The following is a 20,462-nucleotide window of genomic DNA, read 5'->3' on the forward strand; positions in this document are numbered from 1 at the left end:
GGGTTTGTAGTTGCAAGTGCCTGGCTAAAGCAAGAGTAAACTGCTAGTCTTCCCTAAACTCCATTCAGCCATTAGTAGGCACAAATAAAAGGTGCAGTTTGGCTCAGTATTGTTTTCAGCAAAACACATCCCAAACCTAACTGTAGCCTCTACAAGCTGCAGGGGAAGGCTGGAGCAAATAGTTACTGGAGACAAACCGTTGTCTGTAAGGGGAACGCATCTTCATCTAATGCTGGATGAATCTTTTCCTTAGCAAAGAGATAATATAAACATCCGGAGATGTGCTTGGCGTGTTGCATAGCTGTAAATGCAAACAAAATGTGACTGGAAATGTGAGGGGTTTAAGCTGCAGACTGACAGGAGGATGAGGCACGCAGAGGAACAGATCTTGGATAATGAAGTCTTAAGGAAGGGAGGGATCATCTGACTCTTCCAGTCAAAAGGGCTAAAGTTGCTTTTCCTGTCTGTGCGGGAATGGTCTTAATCTCTGTAATCTAGTGGTTTCTCCTGAGCCATAGTACAGGAAACGTGTACTGTGTAAATTGAACGCTGAAAACGTGCGTGTTGGGTCTGTCGAGACTGTGGTGTGGGGTGGGTGCCTGCAGAGCAAGGCTTGAACAGCTGCTGAACGAGAAGCACAAAGAGCTTAGTTTGCTGGACATCCGAATGCATGTGGATGGAAGAAGCTTTGTGTTGGAGCTGTTGCCATCAGAATCATCCATTTCTAAGGGACTTTGTGTATTACTGTAGCCTCGTTTTTAATGTACATGACCACTGCCTTGGCGTTAGCTGAGGGTTCAGACTGAGAAGGCAACTACTGAACTGGGGCAGCTAGATCAATACGCTGTTAGTAGCGGTTTTAGTGCTTCCATTTCAAACCCTAATTGTATCTAAACAAGAAATAAAAATGTGCTTGCTGCTCTTGCATTTGAAGGACAAAACAATAGGCAATATCCTTCTGGGTCTGCACCTTATTGAGGTAAATGTTCTGCTTTTCTTCCTGTTACTGTCTGTGCCTGCTTATGGAGGGCAATTTTGCAGATATCAGCGCTCTGGTCCCTGTGCTACAAGGTGCTTTGTAAGCACACCTGCATCCTGTGGTTTACATGGAGTATTAGCTAATTCTCATTCAAGGATATTCAACCTTTTGCAACGCTAATTTTAGCAGCTCAGGGAAGACGAGGTGGTAGTAGCAGCAGCTAAGAGTAAACAAACCAGGTGGCTGTTAGAGAAGACGGTTAGTCATGAATCGGTAAATTGAAGAGACTCCGTGTGAGGATGAAAAGCTTCAGGAGGAAGTACAGTCCTCTCCCGCAAGGGTTTTGCATTTCACTCTACAGCAGGCTGTGGCAGGAGTCTCTAGGGGCTTACAAAACTGCTGGTTTCAGTTACAATTTTTATACCAATGTTACAAAAGAAGTTGGGATTATGCTGCTTTCTCATTGAAATTTCAGCTTCCCCACACTCCTCATTCTCATGTGTCTTTTTAAACCGTGTATGTGACTAACTCCACAGTGTTTTCTCTGGCTTCTGCTTTTGGTATAAATGACCCAGTGATTCTTTATATGAAGAGCTACCTAGCAGAATATAGACCTCATGAAAGTAGAGCTCTTGAAAACAGTATGTGGTCCTTGGGCAGATCTGAGATGTTAAAAAGTGGTAAACCTTAGAGGTGAAGTGTGTGGTGGTGGTTGTGACCAGCAAAAGACCTGTACTACAAAGTCCTGTTCTGTACAGAAATGCTAATACCTCCTGGAACAGACGAGGTAATTGTATGCAACAAATTGACTATGAAGCTGAGTCAGAGTCCAATTACCAGCTGCATCAGAACACCCTTGGTGTAGTTTCTCCTGATGTGAGGGTCAAACACCTGCTGCAGTAGCAGAGCTAGAGAGGAGCAGAGGAATAGTTTCACTCATTGGTTTTGCTGTCTTCCTCCTGACCTGGCAGCCTTATAGCCACCTTTGGTTCAGAAATCTTGAAGCAGAATAAAGAGTTGATTTGTGTAGCAAGTGAAGACGCTGGTAAGAGAGTAAGTAGCTGCTGTGTATATCTGAGGCATTCAAATACCAGCTGTGGACCATAGTAGCCATTCCTTGATAGATGGCAACCCTGGCCAAGGGATCCTGACGCTGCAGCATGGGCTCTTAAAGCGTGCTGGTGCTGGTGAGCACCGAGGCTGCTGTGGCAGTGGAGCTTACCCTGGGCTTCTCTCACCCTTTGCTCCTTCCCCTAAGCCTCCTTTCTTTCAGCTTAAGATCCTGGACTCCCAGACACTAACAGGGTGTTCCTGGGTGATCTGCACATGTCCCTCACCCTTGTGGAGTTCCTGTGATGAGGACTGTGGTTTGTGTATGGTGACTCATGGGGAATCTTCTTGAACGTTTTCCCTGGGCACCCAGAGAAGTCACAGGGAAAAGACGTGAGTCCAGGCTTTGCTGCAGAGCTGTCTGTTCACCAGAGCCACTCTCACTTGCTTTGTACTAACAAACTTGTTCAGAAGTTTTTCTAGGTCTGACTCTGACTGAGAGGCTTCTCATAAAACTAGGAAACATTTATTAAGAGGTGGAGCAGAGGTTTTGTGTATACCCAGAGGTGCTTACACGATGCACCATGCATATTGAGTTCATGTCTAGCCTTCCTGGACAAAAAAATAAAACACCTCCAAAGCTCTGGCTCACAGAATCACAGAATCACAGAATGTTAGGGATTGGAAGGGACCTCGAAAGATCATCTAGTCCAATCCCCCTGCCGGAGCAGGATTACCCAGACCATATCACACAGGAACGTGTCCAGGCGGGTTTTGAATGTCTCCAGAGAAGGAGACTCCACAACCTCTCTGGGCAGCCTGTTCCAGTGTTCAGTTACCCTCACTGTAAAGAAGTTTTTCCTCCTATTTATGTGGAACCTCCTGTGTTCCAGCTTGCACCCATTGCCCCTTGTCCTGTCAAGGGATGTCACTGAGAAGAGCCTGGCTCCATCCTTATGACACTTGCCCTTTCCATATTTATAAACATTAATGAGGTCACCCCTCAGTCTTCTCTTCTCTAAGCTAAAGAGACCCAGCTCCCTCAGCCTCTCCTCATAAGGGAGATGTTCCACTCCCTTAATCATCTTCGTGGCTCTGCGCTGGACTCTCTCTAGCAGTTCCCTGTCCTTCTTGAACTGAGGGGCCCAGAACTGGACACAATATTCCAGATGCGGCCTCACCAGGGCAGAGTAGAGGGGGAGGAGAACCTCTCTTGACCTGCTAACCACACCCCTTCTAATACACCCCAGGATGCCATTGGCCTTCTTGGCCACAAGGGCACACTGCTGGCTCATGGTCATCCTGCTGTCCACTAGGACCCCCATGTCCCTTTCCCCTCCGCTGCTCTCCAACAGGTGTGTCCCCAACTTGTACTGGTACGTGGGATTGTTCTTGTCCAGATGCAGGACTCTACACTTGCCCTTGTTATATTTCATTAAGTTTCTCCCCGCCCAACTCTCCAGCCTGTCCAGGTCTCTCTGAATGGCTGCGCAGCCTTCCGGTGTGTCAGCCACTCGTCCCAGTTTTGTGTCATCAGCGAACTTGCTGACAGTGCACTCTATTACCTCACCCAAGTCGTTAATGAATATATTGAATAGTACTGGTCCCAGTACCGACCCTTGAGGGACTCTGCTAGACACAGGCTCATTTTTCCCAGAAACATTGTTGGAAGAGGCAGTCATGAGCAGGTTAGAGCACTTGTCTGGGGTTTAGGGGGCCTCAGTACAGACTGAGGAGAATTCAGCCCTCCATTTCTCATCTGCAAGGACTCTGCTCTGACTGGTGGAGGATGGATTGTGCTCTTACTCGCTCTCAACTCAGCTTCCAAGAGCACAAGCTTCCCGAGACCAGGGGAGAGGGAAAGGGTGAGACTCCAGCCCAGCTTGGCAGCAGGCTGGGGTCCTGGGCTGGTCCTTGTTCTGGGCCTGGCTTGTGCAATCTGCCCTTGTCATTGGACAGAGCACATAAATGGTGGTGGCATGAAGACACCGGAACGCTGGAGGGCCCAACCCAGGAGGATCACGTGCCATCACACCGCCTTTTCATGGGGCCAATTAACCGAAGTGCAGCACTGCGCTGACAGAGATGTATTGTTTTAGCTCCTCCACTGCCTCGAACAGATACTGCCTACACATCACGTTACGTAGGTGGGGTGTACTCTTGCTTCTGCCTTTTTTTGCATGCCCAACTTGGCTTCATGACTTGCAGAGATTTTGGGAGCCCCATGTAGAAACTGCCCTTCCCTGCTCGGCTTAGTAACACAAAAGCCTTGGACGAGCCTGCTGCCATTCCCAAGCCAGACGTTATTTCAGTGTTTATAGCCTGTTTCACTTCTGCCACAACTAGGGAGTGAAAACAGTTCCTGCAATAATGACAAAAATTTCACAGCTCCATTTTAGATGGATTCTGCAACTCTTCTGACATTTTGTCTCTGAAATTTCTGAAAATTCATAGAGCAGCATCACTTTTCGTGACTTTTAAGCTGGCAAAAGTGTATCCTGCAATAGAAAACTTTCCACTTGATGTTTTGAGAGGGGGACCTGTCTCAGTAAGGTATTGATTTTTAAGATAGTTTGCATATTTTCAGGAAGCTTAATTTAAAATCCTTCCGTAATGAAGGGGAAATGATCCCGTGTCTCTTACAACACAGTAAAACTCCACTGAAAACACTGTATGTAAATGTGAAGTTATTAATTGGTTGTTAGCATAACTATTTTGTACATACCATAGTAATGACATCTTAATTCTTTCTAACCTCACCCGGTCGAAGTGGGACATAACAGGAATGGTGAGAGAGGAGACTAGAGTGGTTTGCACAGAGGAAAAAGACCTTGTCAAATATGATGTGCTTTGTAAGTCAGTCTCCCTCATCGCATGAAATAGAAGAACACTTCATATGAAACTCTGCTATTGAGATGAGGATAATAGTACCAGGAGAATGTTAATTGCACTGAGAAGCAGGATGATGGTTCAGACTTAGCCTTCCCTCCACTGCTTTTGGATCAGAGCTGGCTTATTTCCTATCCACCTAGAGAGAGCCCATGCTGCTTCCTGCCCTGTAGGCGTATCCAAAGAGCCTCAAAAATTGGTCCTCAAAAGCTATGCTTATTGTAAGTAGTGGAGCAGGAGCTCTGCCTTTGAAAGAGTAGAGAGAGGCACAACAGAATGATGGAAACAAAAAAGTATGAAGAGGAATTGTTTAGCCCCCAAACCTGTGTTAGGGGTTTTTTAAGGCAAATTGACATGACTGTTTCCGAATATGAGAAGTCTCTTCTTCGTTTTGATGTGTGCAGATAAACCAGACGGAGCTGGAGGAAGGTTATAGTGAAAGTGGTTTTTATATTTAACAGTTTCATTTCTCCACTCTACCAAAATGCCTATATAAAATGGAGTAGGGAGGAGAAAAGGATATGCACTCAATAAATGTAGTTAATGTTTCCATTGGTGTTTTTGGCTTTTTATGACACCAGTGTTCTTATTAGAAAATCTTTTTTCCCTTTTTTTTCTGTATGTAAGACAAATGCAGACAAGCCTCATGCAAACAAGCAAGAGGCCTGACCACAAGGGAAAACCATTAAATTGACAAAGCAAGGTGTTCTCAAATGCAAAAAACCCCAAATAGTTATTCCTTCAGTTTTCCTTCTTTGCTGCCTTGTTTTTGTTTTGTTTGGTTTTGCTTATCTGATTAGCATTTGGACGTCTTACTTTTTGTCCCTATCCATAGGCTGGTTGGGTTAAAAAATAATCTTCATGTTTTTATCATTGTTTTCTTCTACACAGTGTAGCTGAGCAAAGATCAGCTGAAGATAAAAGTAGTTCGGGATGAGTCTTTTGGAACAATATGAAAAGTAGTTTTTTAGGAAGAAGGAATGAGAGTTCACTGGGGATTAGTTGTGTAGGTGAATGTGTGAACAACGCATTTTGATCCCTGTATAGTAGTGGAGGTGTTGGCTTTGGAGTGGTTTGGGTTTGGTTTTTTTTCACTTTTGATTTTATTTTTTCCATACAGGGGTTTCTTTGCTCACCTAGGGTTCCTCACCACTGAATAAATAAGTAGTTGAATGATAGAAAAAGTATGACGGGAGTTCAGTCTTGCTATGGGGAATTTCATTTTGACAGTAAGTGCTAAAGGTTATGGAGGTGAATCAGGGCTTGTAGATGGCTCTGTTCCTTCTAAGTAGCTAATGCTTTCACTGGCACCTTAAACTGTGCACTTAGAAAGAGGAAACTGTAATCAGTGTTTTGGGAATAGTTTTTGTGTAATACTCTCTGTGATGCTGTGACATTGGCTGCTGTTCCGACTGACTCCTTAGCACCGTGCAGTATGCCTGGCAGAGGAAGTTCCTGCACTGCAGGTGGGTGGTGGTTCAGAGGGTACTGCCACAAGTCCCTCTTCTTGTGCTGATGGAGGAGTGCCTCTTCCTCACCATCGCCAAACAGGATGCTGAGCTCAGTTACTCTTTCGTTTCATTCATGTAGCTGCTAAATGTGTGTATATGACACAGCCTCCTCAATGTTGCTTACAAAATATCTATGGCAAGATAAATAGAAAAAAAAAAATATTGTCATCTTTGTGCTTGAGTTGTCATAAAGAACAACCTCTGAGCTAGACAAAGTCTGATCTGCCTTCAGTTTAACAGGACCTCCCCTTAATCTACTAAATCGTGTAATATGGAGTCCACATAAAACGTAGTTACCAAAACAAATTCTGAGGAAGCACTTGGCAAAGGAGGGATCAGTGATGCTGAAACCCATCATTATGCCTCGCCAAGTTCACTCATGCCTTTTCTGAATTAAAGGGAATAGAAAAATAAAAATCTAGAGTAGGAACATAGGTTGGCTTTAGTCTGTTGATGTAAAAGGATTGCTGGACTTAAAGTCAAGATAATGTGGATTCCTACTTTTCCAGCAAAGAATGTGAGGACAGTGTCCAGAAAAAAAATAGTGTGAAGAACTCTCACTTAAAGTGCAATCAGTTTACAGTGTTGTGGTGAATCTTCTTGGTGATAGTATCTGGTATGGTTATAGCAGGAAGGAATTTCTGAAACCGTGATCAGATAACGCCACAGTCAGGCTGCATCTACCATCCTATTCCTACTGTTGCTGCTGTCTGTCTGCTGAGATGACTCTCCAGACCACTTTTGTCCAGCTCTGGAAGAGCTATGAAGAACAAGAAGGCTGGTTTTCGAAGCGAGCATCTAACCACACAAGACAAAGGAAGGGTTAGACAGTCAACCTGGAGTTTGGGGCTTGAGAAGGGAGGTTTTTAGGTTCTTGGTTCTTAAAATGCTAAGAGTAGTCCTAAGCAGGTGAGCTTTGTGCTTCCCAAGTGAAGTGTAGAAGTCCAAGCATGAAAGAGGATATGAACTTAAGAGGTGACTTAAAGAAGGATGGACAGATAATAAAGTGGAGCTGCTAGAGCGATGGCTTAGGCAAGCCCTTTTCTTTTCCAAGCATCTGGCATGCAAAGTAGTAGAATGTCTTGCAGTGTCTGGGGTTAAAGGCCAATGTTTTATCTGAAGTCTTTTGGATAGATTTGTGGTAAGTCTTTGGTAGTCTCTGTGGTTCTCGAGTCACTGGTGGAGAGAACATAAGCCCTGGGGAAGGAGAGTGAGAGATCAGAAGAACGGGTAACAAATAGTACGCAATTAAGCTGTATCCAGTTGTAGCTATGAATTGTGAACTTGTCTCCAGAGGAGAACATGAATTACAAAATAACTGTAAACAGGAAAAAACTCCAGGGATTTCTGTTGTGGATCTTCCTTCCTCCATCACTGCTTGTTGGTCAGACTATGTTCTTTGTATGTCTTTGCTTTGTCAGAAGTGGTGTAGCTGTTCCATGTCTTTCACAGCACTGCCATTTGCTGCTGGTGTTTAAGATAAAGACGAAAAGCTCTTCAATGTCTATGATGATGAAAATAGACATGTTTTTAGACTGCTAACATCTTGTTACTAATGACATATAGTTGGTTTACTTGGGACAAACTTAAAATATTAGCTTTCTGTAGGAGTTGGGAGTCTGGCAAGGGTAGAAGCTGCCTGCACTGGAGATAACTTCCAACATTTGACTCTTACTTCTCCTGGTGACATCGCATTTGATGGTGGGTGGTTGGGATTTAGTGCATTTAGTACCAATTAAACAACGTACTTGAACTCTGGTGATGTTCAAAGGGTTGTAGGGAGATTTGCCATGATTAGCATAGACGTAGAAGGGTTATTTCTGTCTTATTTAGTATTGGTGTTTCCCCACGTACATATGACATGGTGCACATACGTTATTTTTTTAGAATTTTTAGTTTTTAGCTCCGTCTCCTTAGATTTAACACTAAATTATTTGGTAGCTAGAAACAGTGGTCTGCAGCCTCTAGCTATGCTCTGAAAGAAGTTTTTGGTCACTTTGTCCCAGAAGGGGATTTTGCAGCGTACCTGTAGGCTTACGGAAGAATGTTATTATGTAAAACAGCTACTAGGAGACTCCCTAATCCACTTCTAATCCCCACATTAAGGGACACATCCGCTTTACTGCACATGCAGTGTTGAATTAGAAATCTGACCTGCTGCCACTCTTTCCCAGCCTCGTGTATCATCCGTCTTTTCTAAATACTGCTCAGATTCTGTTCAGTCTGACCTGAACTAAATACTTCGGTATTTAAGAGCTTTTTATCAAAACATTTCGTATAAGCTGGTGTATTCTGAGGAGCAAACTGAAATTTTTCAGTTGCTCAAGTGGCTGGTGGCATATGATGATGCAATGAAACACTCAGTAGCTTGTCTTCTAGCAATTGTGTGATGTCAACTAAACTTTCTGAAATGTTAAATCTTTAAATTTAAATGGTCAAATCCTTATAGTTCAAGTGTAACAGGTATGTTACACCTAATAGATGATAAAATGCTGTAGAAAAACTGAAATGGATAAATTTTTTTGGTAGCCTGTGAGGTGCATCGCTGATGATGGTTTTTCCTATGGGGACATTCTCCTAGAGTTTGCAGTGCAATAATAATGCAGGTTAATGTGGTTGAAACACTATTCTTGCCTTGTCTCACAGACTTCTAAAGCTCATTTTTAAAAGTGCTATAGCATCCAGATACTGTCCTGCTCTTCTACACAAGTTGACTTTGCTAGAGAGATTTTAAAGCATTTTTTCAGGGTCACACCTGCTGTCACGACCGAAAGGGTTACCCAGCCTGCAGGTATGTGGAGATTGTGACCATGGGTTGATAGGATTCGGTAATATACAAGGACACAGAAGCTTTTTACTCTAAATTGCTCTACTTTGTTACAGATTCACAGAATCAATCAGGTTGGAAGAGACTGCCACAAGTACCACAAAAGTCACCACTAGCAATTCTATATATGATTGATAAAGTGAATATATCTATGAATGAAAATAAAAAACAATAAAAAGAAATATATATAAAGCTGTTACAAATTATTGGCAGCAATCAATAGTGTGGCAGCAACCAAGTAAATGTATACTATTATAGGTTACTACAAACATCACTAGTGAAGCAAACTTATCAATAATCTAGCAGCAGATGTAATTATGATATATTACTTATATGCACATATACATATGTTTACAATAATACCAGTATCAAGCTTATTGGACAGATCTCAGAATGGGCCAAACCATCCCAGCAGGGAGGACAAACTGATCCCAGAGGGGGACCCAACCATCCCAGAAGTGGGAGGACAAACCAAACCCTCCTCAGCGAGGGTCCAAGATCTCTTAGAAGTTTGGGCGGAGAGTTCAACCTATTTAGGAAAGGAAAAGCATGTGCAGCACGGGAAGTTCTCAAAGAGAGAAGCTTCATTTTGGGTAAAAATAAAGTCATTTTTATATCACAGAGAAAGAGGGAGGGGTAGGACACTACCACTTCATGCAGCAAATAAATGTTGTTAATTTACATTTTTCACCTCCAGTAGATGATGTTGTTTTCTTTTCTCTAAGGTCAATTTTCATCTTTCCAGACTGTTTTTCTGTTCTTGCAGATAGAACAACCAATGGCAGTTACCAATTCTTACTTTCTCAGGATATTTTTCCCTTTTTTCAGACTGTTTTTCACCTTTTCCGATGATGTTACTGCTACAGTTCCTTGATTTTGCACATATCAATGGTATCTCAGGATGTCTCCAGTTTCTAGGTACCTAGCTGTGTACTTCTAAGGCCAGCTGCACTTCTCAAGGATGCTTCTGATCCCAGGTGTAGTTCCCAGGCTGGCAGGCATTTTCTCTGTCAGTATTTCAGCAGACACTTTGTTCAGTAATTTTCCCCTTCTAACCAGGTCACCTTTATGGCTGCTCACATCACCTGCAAGTCCAGTTAAGACATGCACTGAGCCACTTGTAATATTTTAATGTTTCTTGCCCAGCAAGAGATAGGGAGCTGAGATTGATATGCCTGGGAGGGAAGTTATGAAAGCTGATTAATCTTGGACCTGAAGCTTGACCTTTTATGTTTTACCCTTTTGTGTGCATGTGGAGGGGGATGTTTGAATTTTGATTGTCTGAAGATGAAATCCAAGGAGCACTCTGTTCTCATTGTCAAGGAGGATACTCATCTGTAAAGCTCAGTAATAGATACCATGGTAGATGAAACTTTCATGGTGAAATGTTCTTACAGGTCCATGACCGCTTCTCTTTGTAGCCAGCTTCACTTGTTCTGCAGGAGGAGCCCTCAGGGCTAGAGAAATGTCCTCTGTAAGTTCAGTTCAGCTTGGCCAAATGGTAGATTATTTCAGGGGAGAAGGCAAGGAAGAACCCTCTTTTTTTTTTTTTCTTTTTTGCCACCTTTCCCATGGTTTCCGTTGCTTAGCAAACGTAAAGTATTTAACTAACCAAACACGGAGATTTTACAATGCCAGACCTCACTGCTGCCAAAGTAGCAACAAATGCTGCTTTAAAGAGTTGGAGGGGCCAGAGCAGTTGTAGTGGGGTGGATTTAAATTGCAAAGTTATGTACTTGAAATTTAGGAAATGCTGTGAAGCGGGAAGCTGTGGCAATCCTTAATGATGAGATGCTGTATTTTTTGTTTTGCTTTATAGGAGTTCTGACGTGTTTGTTGTGTACCCTTTAACTCTGCCTCTTTGCATAAAGAAATTCTGCATCTCTGGTACTGCTTGTCATCCTAGTGGTCAAGTTTCTGGGGGTGTTGTTTTGTTTTTAATAGAACAAGATGTAGCGCAATCAGAACAACTGGAATTAAGGAAGCTGGAAGGTCTGAGTAGACTTTCAAGGGCATTGAAGTTAATTTACACTACTTGTGGTTTTCTTATGTACACACAATGCATAGTCACTTCCTCTTTAAAAAAAGAAGTGCTTAGTGAAGAATTTTTTTGCTTTAATGGTCTTGAGAAGATAACATCCCAATCAAGCTTTGGAACTTTTTGTGATATCGTCATGATATTGCACAAGCTCCAGTGCATCTGAAGTGCAACAGATGTTTCCCCTCAGCTGTGTGCATGCTCTTCTTGTTCTGGAACAAGGCGAGCCCTTGAAAGTAGGGTGAGCTAATCATAAATGTAGTTTTCTTGTTGACTTTAAAATTTCTTGTGGACATGTAATTAGGAACTACTCAATGTATAGGTGTGCCCTTATGTCCATATCTTTCAGTTTATTTACAGGAGAGACAATACCTGCTGCAGCAGTGAAAGTTCCCTACCCTACCCTCAGAAATAAATTCCAGTTTTAGTTGCTGGAGGATAACTTGGTATCTGTGCTCCAACTCGTCTTTCTGGGGTCACGAACAAAGCATCAGTGGCGAGAGGACAGCAGTCCTTTCAGTTTGGCGGAGTTCAACCTGTAGCCTCATGGTGGAAGCGTCACATTGTAGTGTCCTCTCGATTCATGTATCTTTTTCCCGTCTCTCCTAATTCTGTGCTCTAAACCTCTTAGTGCTGCAGGAATACAGTTAATCTACCACCACCTAACTTACACAGCGGGTAAAATGATGGGAGATACTGCACAAGAGCCTCCTACAGAGCAGGGGGAGTTTATCAGTTCTGAATATTTGCACTAGGGCTTCAGACCTTCTCAAAACACATAATGATTGAAGTCAGAGAGGCTCAGATATCAAAATTATCTGGTTATCAAAGATTTACATGGCAAAATGTGAAAAGAAACAGAAGAGGTTGCTGGAGGGTAGAACATAATACATGAATCTTGTAAAACGACTTAAAGTCTGAACCCCTGTGTCTGTGTTGATAGTGGAATTAGCAAGTATTTTCTGTTCTGGTTTGCTTTAAGCTTGAAATACACCTGCTGTTCTCTTATTTATTGTTGAGATTGAGCTTAAAAACCAGCTCAGAGACCAAAATGCAGAGTAATTTTTTTGTTTAAAAAGGAAAAAAAAAAAAAAAGAGAGAGATTCACAGTCTTTTTGTCATGTCTCTTGTATACCTGCCTGGGAAAAGCAATCAGTGATAGTGATCTCATCGTAGCTCTAGAGTAAAATAAGGTCATGAACAGGGATACTGCCAGTGACAAAAAAGCAAGGCTAATTAGACACAGAATAGCCTTATGCATACTTGGTACTGAGTTCTCATGAAAAAAGTTGTGAGAGTGTGTATATGTGTTTGTGTAAGTAAATATATGTGTGTGTGTATGTATATATGTTTATATATAAATTATTACATGGAAGTTAGTAGGGCACACTGTAACCTCAGAAAAGGGTAAAAATCTGAACTTAGTTCCTCGTCTCTTAACCCCTTCTTAAAACTGTAAGATGATCAGGTCCATAATGGGGCGATCTGACTTCTGTAAAAATACAGGGGTACCAGAAAATGATGGATAGAGGGTTATATGAAATCATATAACTTCATGTGAGTGTATGTTTGGGGGTTTTTCTACCCATAAACATGGGGGAAGAGAATGGATGTTTTTTTTTCCTTGTTACGACCACTGGATTTAGCAATAAACAGCCTTTCCTGCTGATCGTTTCTTTGGGGGGTGAAAAGCACATCACGCTGTGTTTAGATAAAGGTAGCTTGTTTCTTCTACCCTTCTTCATGGGCTTATTTTTGATAAATTGCATCTTGAAAAGAAAACTTTGTTTTTCTCCTTAATTTAACAATTGTAACTAAATATTTTCTGCATGATATAGCTGTGTGCTTTTTATGAAGTCTTTCTAGCCCTTGATTACTTGTTTTTCTGGTGAATATATTTGGTGTAGCACAGATTAAAAAAAAACCCACCTATCTGTCATAATTAGGTTTTAATTTCCTTATAGAAATACTTCAGGGTAACTAAATCTTTTTCTTCTCCCTTAATTAACAGAGGAGGAGCTCAGGAAGCTGAGAGAAGAAACAAATGCTGAAACATTAAGGCAGGAGCTAGAAAAGGAACGGCAGAGGAGATTAGAACTAGAACAAAAAGTCAATGAAGTCCTTAAAGCAAGGTAAGAGAAATATCTAAAACAAGGTAAGATGAATATCTTCACTGTAAAGCTGAAAGCCACGTGAGATCTCTGACTGTCTCTGAGGAATTCTGGTGAAAACATCCATTTCCAGCCTAGGTTCTCTTAAAATAAATTAGTAGCTCACAGAGAGAGAAACTGTCTATGTTTTCCTGTAAAAGTACATCTGGTACACCCACGTACATCTGAATTACTTGACCATACATACTGCCTTAGCTACAAAGGTGTCCTGACACTTGTCTAGTTGGAATATTCTTCGTTTCACCTTCTCTGATGCCCTCCTTCTGGGATCTCGCCTACCTAGAGCTGTCAGCGTGCACTGTGTGCTACTGAATGCCGGAGCCTTTGCCATGCCATTGCATATACTTTGCCTCTTCAAAACCTGTGTCATCTCCAGACTGCCTGGGCCTTGTTACTCCTGTTCTAGCAGCAGCAAGGACATCCCAGTACCACAGCACAACCCTAAATGTGTGGGAGTGACTGGAGTTTGAGCCTTCCTTGCCGCTGCAGTGTCAAAAGGAAACATGCCTCCCTATACCTCTAGGTCCTTTCAGCCTTGAGGACACCCACCTTGATGATGCAAAACATCACATTTGATGTTGTCTCTCCTTGTTGCAGTCCTTGTCTGCCTAGCTGCATGGACTTTACATCTCAAGACCATAGCAGCTACCTGGTGGCCTTGTTGGTCTGGACCACTTGCATACATAGCTGCCTGTGTTATCTTTCTCAGCTTAGCTAAGATTACTTGGCTAAGCAGTAGGATCTGTGGTTCACCATCAACTACTGTCATCAGGAGATAGTGCAGGCTGAGCCGGTAATCGTGTGCAATAAGCACTGCTTCCTTCTGTAGTCATCCTGAGTGTAAAAATGTCTTTCTGGTCAGGCCAGCAGTTCGCGTCCACTGGTATTCTGTAGCAACCAAAACAGAAGCCATTTACAGGAAACATGTGAGCCTAGTTGCTTTCTGTGGTCTGTTTACGTCCTACTCCTATAGAACCATAGAATCGTTTAGGTTGGAAAAGACCCTTAAGATCACAGAGTCCCAACCATAAACCTGACACTGTCAAGTTCACCACTAAACCACGTCCCTAAGCACCACATCTACGTGTCTTTTAAATACCTTCAGGGATGGCGACTCTACCACTTCCCTGGGCAGCCTGTTCCAATGCTTGGCAACCCTTTCAGTGAAGAAATTTTTCGTGATATCCAGTCTAAATCTCCACTGGAGGCCGTTTCCTCTTGTCTTATCGCTTGTTACTTGGGAGAAGAGACCGACACTCACCTCACTTCAGCCTCCTTTCAGGTAGTTGTAGTGAGCGATAAGGTCTCCCCTCAGCCTCCTTTTCTCCAGACTAAAGAACCCCAGTTCCCTCAGCCGCTCCTCATAAGCATCCACAAACACTATTTAGGGCTATCGGAAGGTACATTGCTGCCTTTTCACTTCAGTATCTCTTTGCAGACCTGTTATCCATGAATTTGTTTAACCCCGTATTGAAAGTGCTGGAGCTATCTACCCCTGGAAGCTATGAAGGCAATACGTTACAGAAGCCCACTCTTGACTCCGAAGAAGCAATTAATTTTCTTTCCTTTTTAACAGATTTCTTAGTGGCTTCAGGAAGTGCCCCAGAGTTACAGGATTGTGAGATATGGTGAATAACTGTTCAGCATTCAGCTTATTTATGACCCTTGATCAGTCCTTTCCTCTCTTACTCTTCTCCTCTCGAGACTGAAGAGTTTTAGCTTTTCCAGTGTCTCCTTAAGAGTACTCCATCCCTTTCATCACTTCGGTTGCCATTCTTTAACTGTTGTGTCTTAAGATGAAGAGGCTGAGTTCATGCAGCATTCAAACTGTGGGTTCACTGAGGCATATATAGAAGATAAAGTAGTCCTTCCCTCTTATCTTCAGTACCCAGTGCAGTGGGTTTTTTTTGGCTGATGTTTTGAACTGATGGTTTTCCAAAATCACTGGTTCTGTGGAAGGTTGATCCATGTGCAGTCTTGACCTGAGCTGACAAGTTGCTCACTTGGCAGGGTATCTGTGAGGTCCTTGTGGAGTAGTCTTGTGCCCAAGCCAGCCCCATGACCATGCACTGGGCAGGTGATCTGGACGGCTGTGATCTGGGTTTTTTTTGTTGTTGTTTTACAGTTGCTCTTACAGCTGGGAAGTGGGAGTGCATTTTTATTACCTATGCTTGTTGGCCTGGTTGTATGCACATGTAACTTCCAATTTGTATCTAGACTGATGTTTCCTGGTTGAGTGGGCTACTGGGGGACAGTGGAAGAGGACAGACTTGGACCTGTCCCAATGCCAAGAGTATCTGTTAGCTCCATAACAGCAGTACAAAGTAATAGGTATTGTTTTTTGCTATTGGTAGATAAAGCTGATGCTTCAGGTTACCTTCTGTCTCTGACTTGCTGCCTTGAAGAAGTAATTTGAGATGCAAATTCCACATGCTTGTCTTTGAGCGCGGTACAGGTTATACCATTAACGCTGGTGTAGGCCTTTAGGCTTTCTCCTGAGAACAGGTATGCCTGGGCTCTAGGTCACGTGCCAGAGAAGGGGGAGAGTGATCCCATCATTGCTGGGAGTCCTGGAGAAGGATGAGGAGCTGCCTTCCTCTGCAGGAAGGTAACCATCATCCTGCCCTATTTCAGAGTAGTGAGGATGGCCCAGGGTCTGATATGGCCCACTGTGACTTATGAGCACATGTGTTTTACAGAAAAAAAGAGTTTGAAGGTCTTTGTTTATCAATATTAGTGTCAACATCTGTGTCTTGTTGGATTGTGGACAACAGCAAATCTCTAGCAGGCCTGCTGTTCCTAAATTAAGGTATTATGATCTGTCTGCTTCAACGCTGTATTCCCATTTAGATATCCTAGGGATTACACTGGCCCTTTTAGCTTGGGTACTGCACTTGGGGATTTCATTCAGCCAATTATCCCCTTTATCCGAGTCTTTTTCTATCTAGTCTTGCTAATATTCCAACCTTTTTGGGACAGTCAGGTATATGTAAGATGACAACAAAAAAAGACTTTGAAGACTTGCCCAGTTTCTGCCCAGAAGAAGAAAAACCAGGTTGTGTACTTTTTTTCCTTAACTTGTGCTCTGTAGTGTGATATTATTTTTCACTGCTTTTTATCTTTTTGCCCTTCACTATAGACATTTTAAAATACTTTTATTAGGACTACAGGCAAAGGGTTGGCTGACACAATCAAATACATAATGGGCCAAATTTACACCTGATGGAAGCTTAATTTTATCAAGCAAAGTTACTGGAGAAAGTCATCTCTGCTTATGTCAACAAAACCAAATTTGCCCTGCTTCTCAGTTAGCTAATTTTTCATATGATCTTTAAATAGATATGCATATAAACACGTTTGCATGTACTCTCCTTTTTGCTTACAGAAGTGAACTGCTAATGAAACCCAAATCACGCTGTGTGTAAGACGGAAGAAATTATTTTAATAGTTGCAGCATTCAAAAGTGTTTATGAAGTAGATCAATACATGTAGCTATATAAATACATAGAATCATAGAATCGTTTTGGTTGGAAAGATCATTGAGTACAACCATTAATCTAACACTACCAAGTCCACCACTAAACCATATCCCTAAGCACCTCATCTACATGTCTTTTAAATACCTCCAGGGATGGTGACTCAGCCACTTCCCTGGGCAGCCTGTTCCAATGCTTGACAACCGGTGAAGAAATTTTTCCTGATACCCAATCTAAACCTCCCCTGGCACAACTTGAGGCCATTTCCTCTCATCCTATTGCTTGTTACCTGGGAGAAAAGACTGACACCCACCTCACTAGAACCTCCTTTCATGTAGTTGTAGAGAGCGATAAGGTCTCTCCTCAGCCTCCTTTTCTCCAGAGTAAACAACCCCAGTTCCCTCAGCCGGTCCTCATCAAACTTGTTTTCCAGACCCTTCACCAGCTTCATTGCCCTTCTTTGGACTTTCTCCAGGACCTCAATGTCTTCCTTGTAGTGAGGGGCCCAAAACTGAACACAGTATTCAAGGTGCAGCCTCACCAGTGCCGAATGCAGGGGGATGATCACTTCCCTAGTCCTGCTGGGCATGCTGCAAAGTGTTCACCAAGGAGTAAATAATGAGCTCTCAATCTAGATTTTTGTTATTTTTTTTTTTAGTGAAGAACATGGGCTTCTTTCACTGAACTATTCACAGAGAGGAGGGAGGAGTGGAAGAAGAGGATGTTTAGTGGTTTTGTATGTCATGGTGTTCATTGTCCGAGTATTCAGAAACATGGTGGTCTCAGCTGAAGTTTTCCATAGGTGCACTTTGGGACAGCCCAACATTTGGTACAACAGCTGAAGCTTATGACGTTTTGCTAGTGGAACAATGCATAAATAATTTGGGATAGTCTGTGTGAGCAATGCTTGTTTAGTGTAAATTGTGGGCTGTTGCTGCCTTATTTTACAACTTATGAGCTAGCTCTGTCACATAGAAAAGAAAAAAAAAATGAACAAAAAAAAAGTTTCGCAACAACACCCACCAACAAGCTGTGACTTATGCAAACCTTTTTATTGGTATCGTGAGCTATTTTCAAGAGGAGAAAACAGACAATGATTCTGCATAAGGCACTATTCCTTCTGTACCATTTATCTTAGTTAACTCCTCCTGGCCCCTTGTTAAATGACGTCATCTTCCACATGTGCAATGTTTTGAGCATGGCTGATTTTGTCTGTTGAGAAGATGTCTCAGCTTGAGATTGCTCTGGAGGCTGGAAGCGTTCCTTCCTGGAAGGATCCCTGTCAGGCTGGGACTCCACACAGGTAGCAAGAACCTGAGACCAGGGTCAAAAGCTTCTCGCCCGGCTGTCGTGCTGTGCTGGGAATGCTGACATACATACGTGTTTGCTGACGTGCCCAGCTGGCTGAACTTCGTGTGTGCCTTTATTTTTAACTTAGTAGATTTGGTGACAGGCTTCTGCTTGTAAAGCAGCTCCTGTCAAGAGTTTATTTTTAATTTTTTTTTCTGCCCACGAACCTTTAGATCTTGTACAACTTCAGGTTGACGATGTTTCTTCTGAAACCTTTTCTTTTGTTTCTGAAACTACCAGTTTAGGACACTAGCCATGTAAAATGTAGGAGTATCTGGTGAGGAGGACAAAGGCTTCTGAAATGTTTGGTGTATTTTAATGGGGAGGAGATGGAAAACATATGAAAATGTTTTAACTCAGTTTTGTGACAGCTCCTCAGGCTAAGAAGCCATGTGTACTTGAATGATTAGTCTTTAAACTAGACTGTGAAAATACCTCCTTTGTGCTTATTTTTGCATTTCTGAGGTTGTAAGGTGCTTTTGATGGAAGTGCGTACACATTCACATTGCTTTGAGCAGTAAGAAAGATGTAAAAGCCTTGACTGGCTTTCACAACAGCTGTCAAAAGAATGATGATGAGTTGCTTGTGAACTCAGTACTCGGAGTCAGCCTGTCGGAAAATTGCTTTTAATATGTCCGAGAACATCCTGGCAGCGACTGGACCTGTTGCGTGCAGCGAGTCCGATCTTCACACAGTTGTTGGGGAGATTATGTTGGTTCACATGTGCCTCAACTTGCATCTGTGCCCAAGGCCAAAGATGCACAAAACCGAAATATTTAATTAAGGCAAATGGCCTTCTTTGTCAAGGCTCCCTTAACTTTTGTGTCATACTTGCAGCTACAGAAATAAACCTTTGGGCTGTCCTGTGGGGCAGCATCGAGTGGACGCTGCATAAGTGTGTCCTGGTCATTTTTGAATGCTACACATCTACTAGTCATGAACAGCTCTAACAGTCATGCTTCCCTGACTTCGGAGAGAGTCCAAAGGGCAACGAAGCTTGTTGAAGGGTCTGGAGAAAAGTCTTATGAGGAGCGGCTGAGGGAACTGGGGTTGTTTAGTCTGGAGAAAAGGAGGCTGAGGGGAGACCTTATTGCTCTTTACAGCTACCTGAAAGGATGTTGTAGCGAGAAGGGTGTTAGTCTTTTCTCCCAGGTAACAAGCGATAGGACAGGAGGAAACAGCCTCAAGTTGCACCAGGGGAGGTTCAGATTGGATATCAGGAAAAATTTCTTCATGGAAATGGTTATCAAGCAGTGGAACAAACTGCCCAGGGAAGTGGTTGAGTCACCATCCCTGGAGGTATTTAAAAGATGTGTAGATGTGGTGCTTAGGGACATTTTTTAGTGGTGGACTTGGTAGTGTTAGGTTAATGGTTGTACTCGATGATCTTAAAGGTCCTTTCCAACCAAAACGATTCTGTGATTCTATATATTAAAAAATAAAAATTAAAAATTGGCACATTTGTGTTTGCCTTCTCTATTGGCTGTAGTTGCTCTTATCTGTTTTAATCAGCCTGTGCTTTTAAATGGGTGCAATCTCTAGTTGCATAAACATAACCTAGCCTCAGGTTGGGGATCTGTTGGCGTTACCAATCACACCATTTTTTCTGGGTGGAAAGTGTGGTCCCAGAGGAATTCATACAGCTTGTTGTCTTTGGTGCAGGCTGCAGTTAGGAAGCCTGCATAGAAACGCAGCCTTTTGCCTTGTTCTGGGGACCATTTATGTTTTCCAGACTTTTAACTGATCTCTGGCATGAAGAGTGGTTCAGAAGCTGTGGGGAAGATAATTCCTCCCCTCTGTCAGTGGTCTTGATGTACTGGCTACTTCAACATGACCTGGTGTTGGGATTGAGCTTCCCAGTGGGTACACAAGCCTAAACAATGAATTCTGAGCTTCCTGGCCCAAATCTATCAGAAGTGGCTAATTATATCCCAATTCACAGGTGCAGTAATGAGCTGTCATTAACCTGATGATTCGTAAAGGTCGGGTTCTTCACGGGGAAGGAGTAACAGGCAGATGGCAAGTAAGACGTTGCCAAAAAAAGAAACAAAAAAGCACCAAGAAGGGCCAAAGCCAAACCAGCATGTGCTCCTGACAAAGCCCGGTGAGGATGGTATCCAGAACGGCTTCTTGATGAGATTTTTTTTGATTTTTTTCCCAAGAAGCATGGG

The 20,462-nt window shown here is 42.7% G+C and overlaps 1 protein-coding gene across 7 annotated transcripts in view; it reads left to right on the forward strand.

Annotated features, from left to right (window-relative positions):
• Positions 1-20,462, forward strand: part of GRAMD4 (GRAM domain containing 4) — a 119,769-nt gene that overhangs the window by 40,409 nt on the left and 58,898 nt on the right. For all 7 annotated transcript variants that reach the window (XM_068401629.1, XM_068401630.1, XM_068401632.1 and 4 more), the window contains exon 4: positions 13,306-13,426. In XM_068401629.1, the coding sequence (XP_068257730.1) occupies positions 13,306-13,426 (121 nt within the window). The remainder of the gene's footprint in view (positions 1-13,305; positions 13,427-20,462) is intronic.

The sequence above is a fragment of the Nyctibius grandis genome, chromosome 5 (genome assembly GCF_013368605.1).
Source record: "Nyctibius grandis isolate bNycGra1 chromosome 5, bNycGra1.pri, whole genome shotgun sequence".
NCBI lineage: Eukaryota > Metazoa > Chordata > Aves > Nyctibiiformes > Nyctibiidae > Nyctibius > Nyctibius grandis.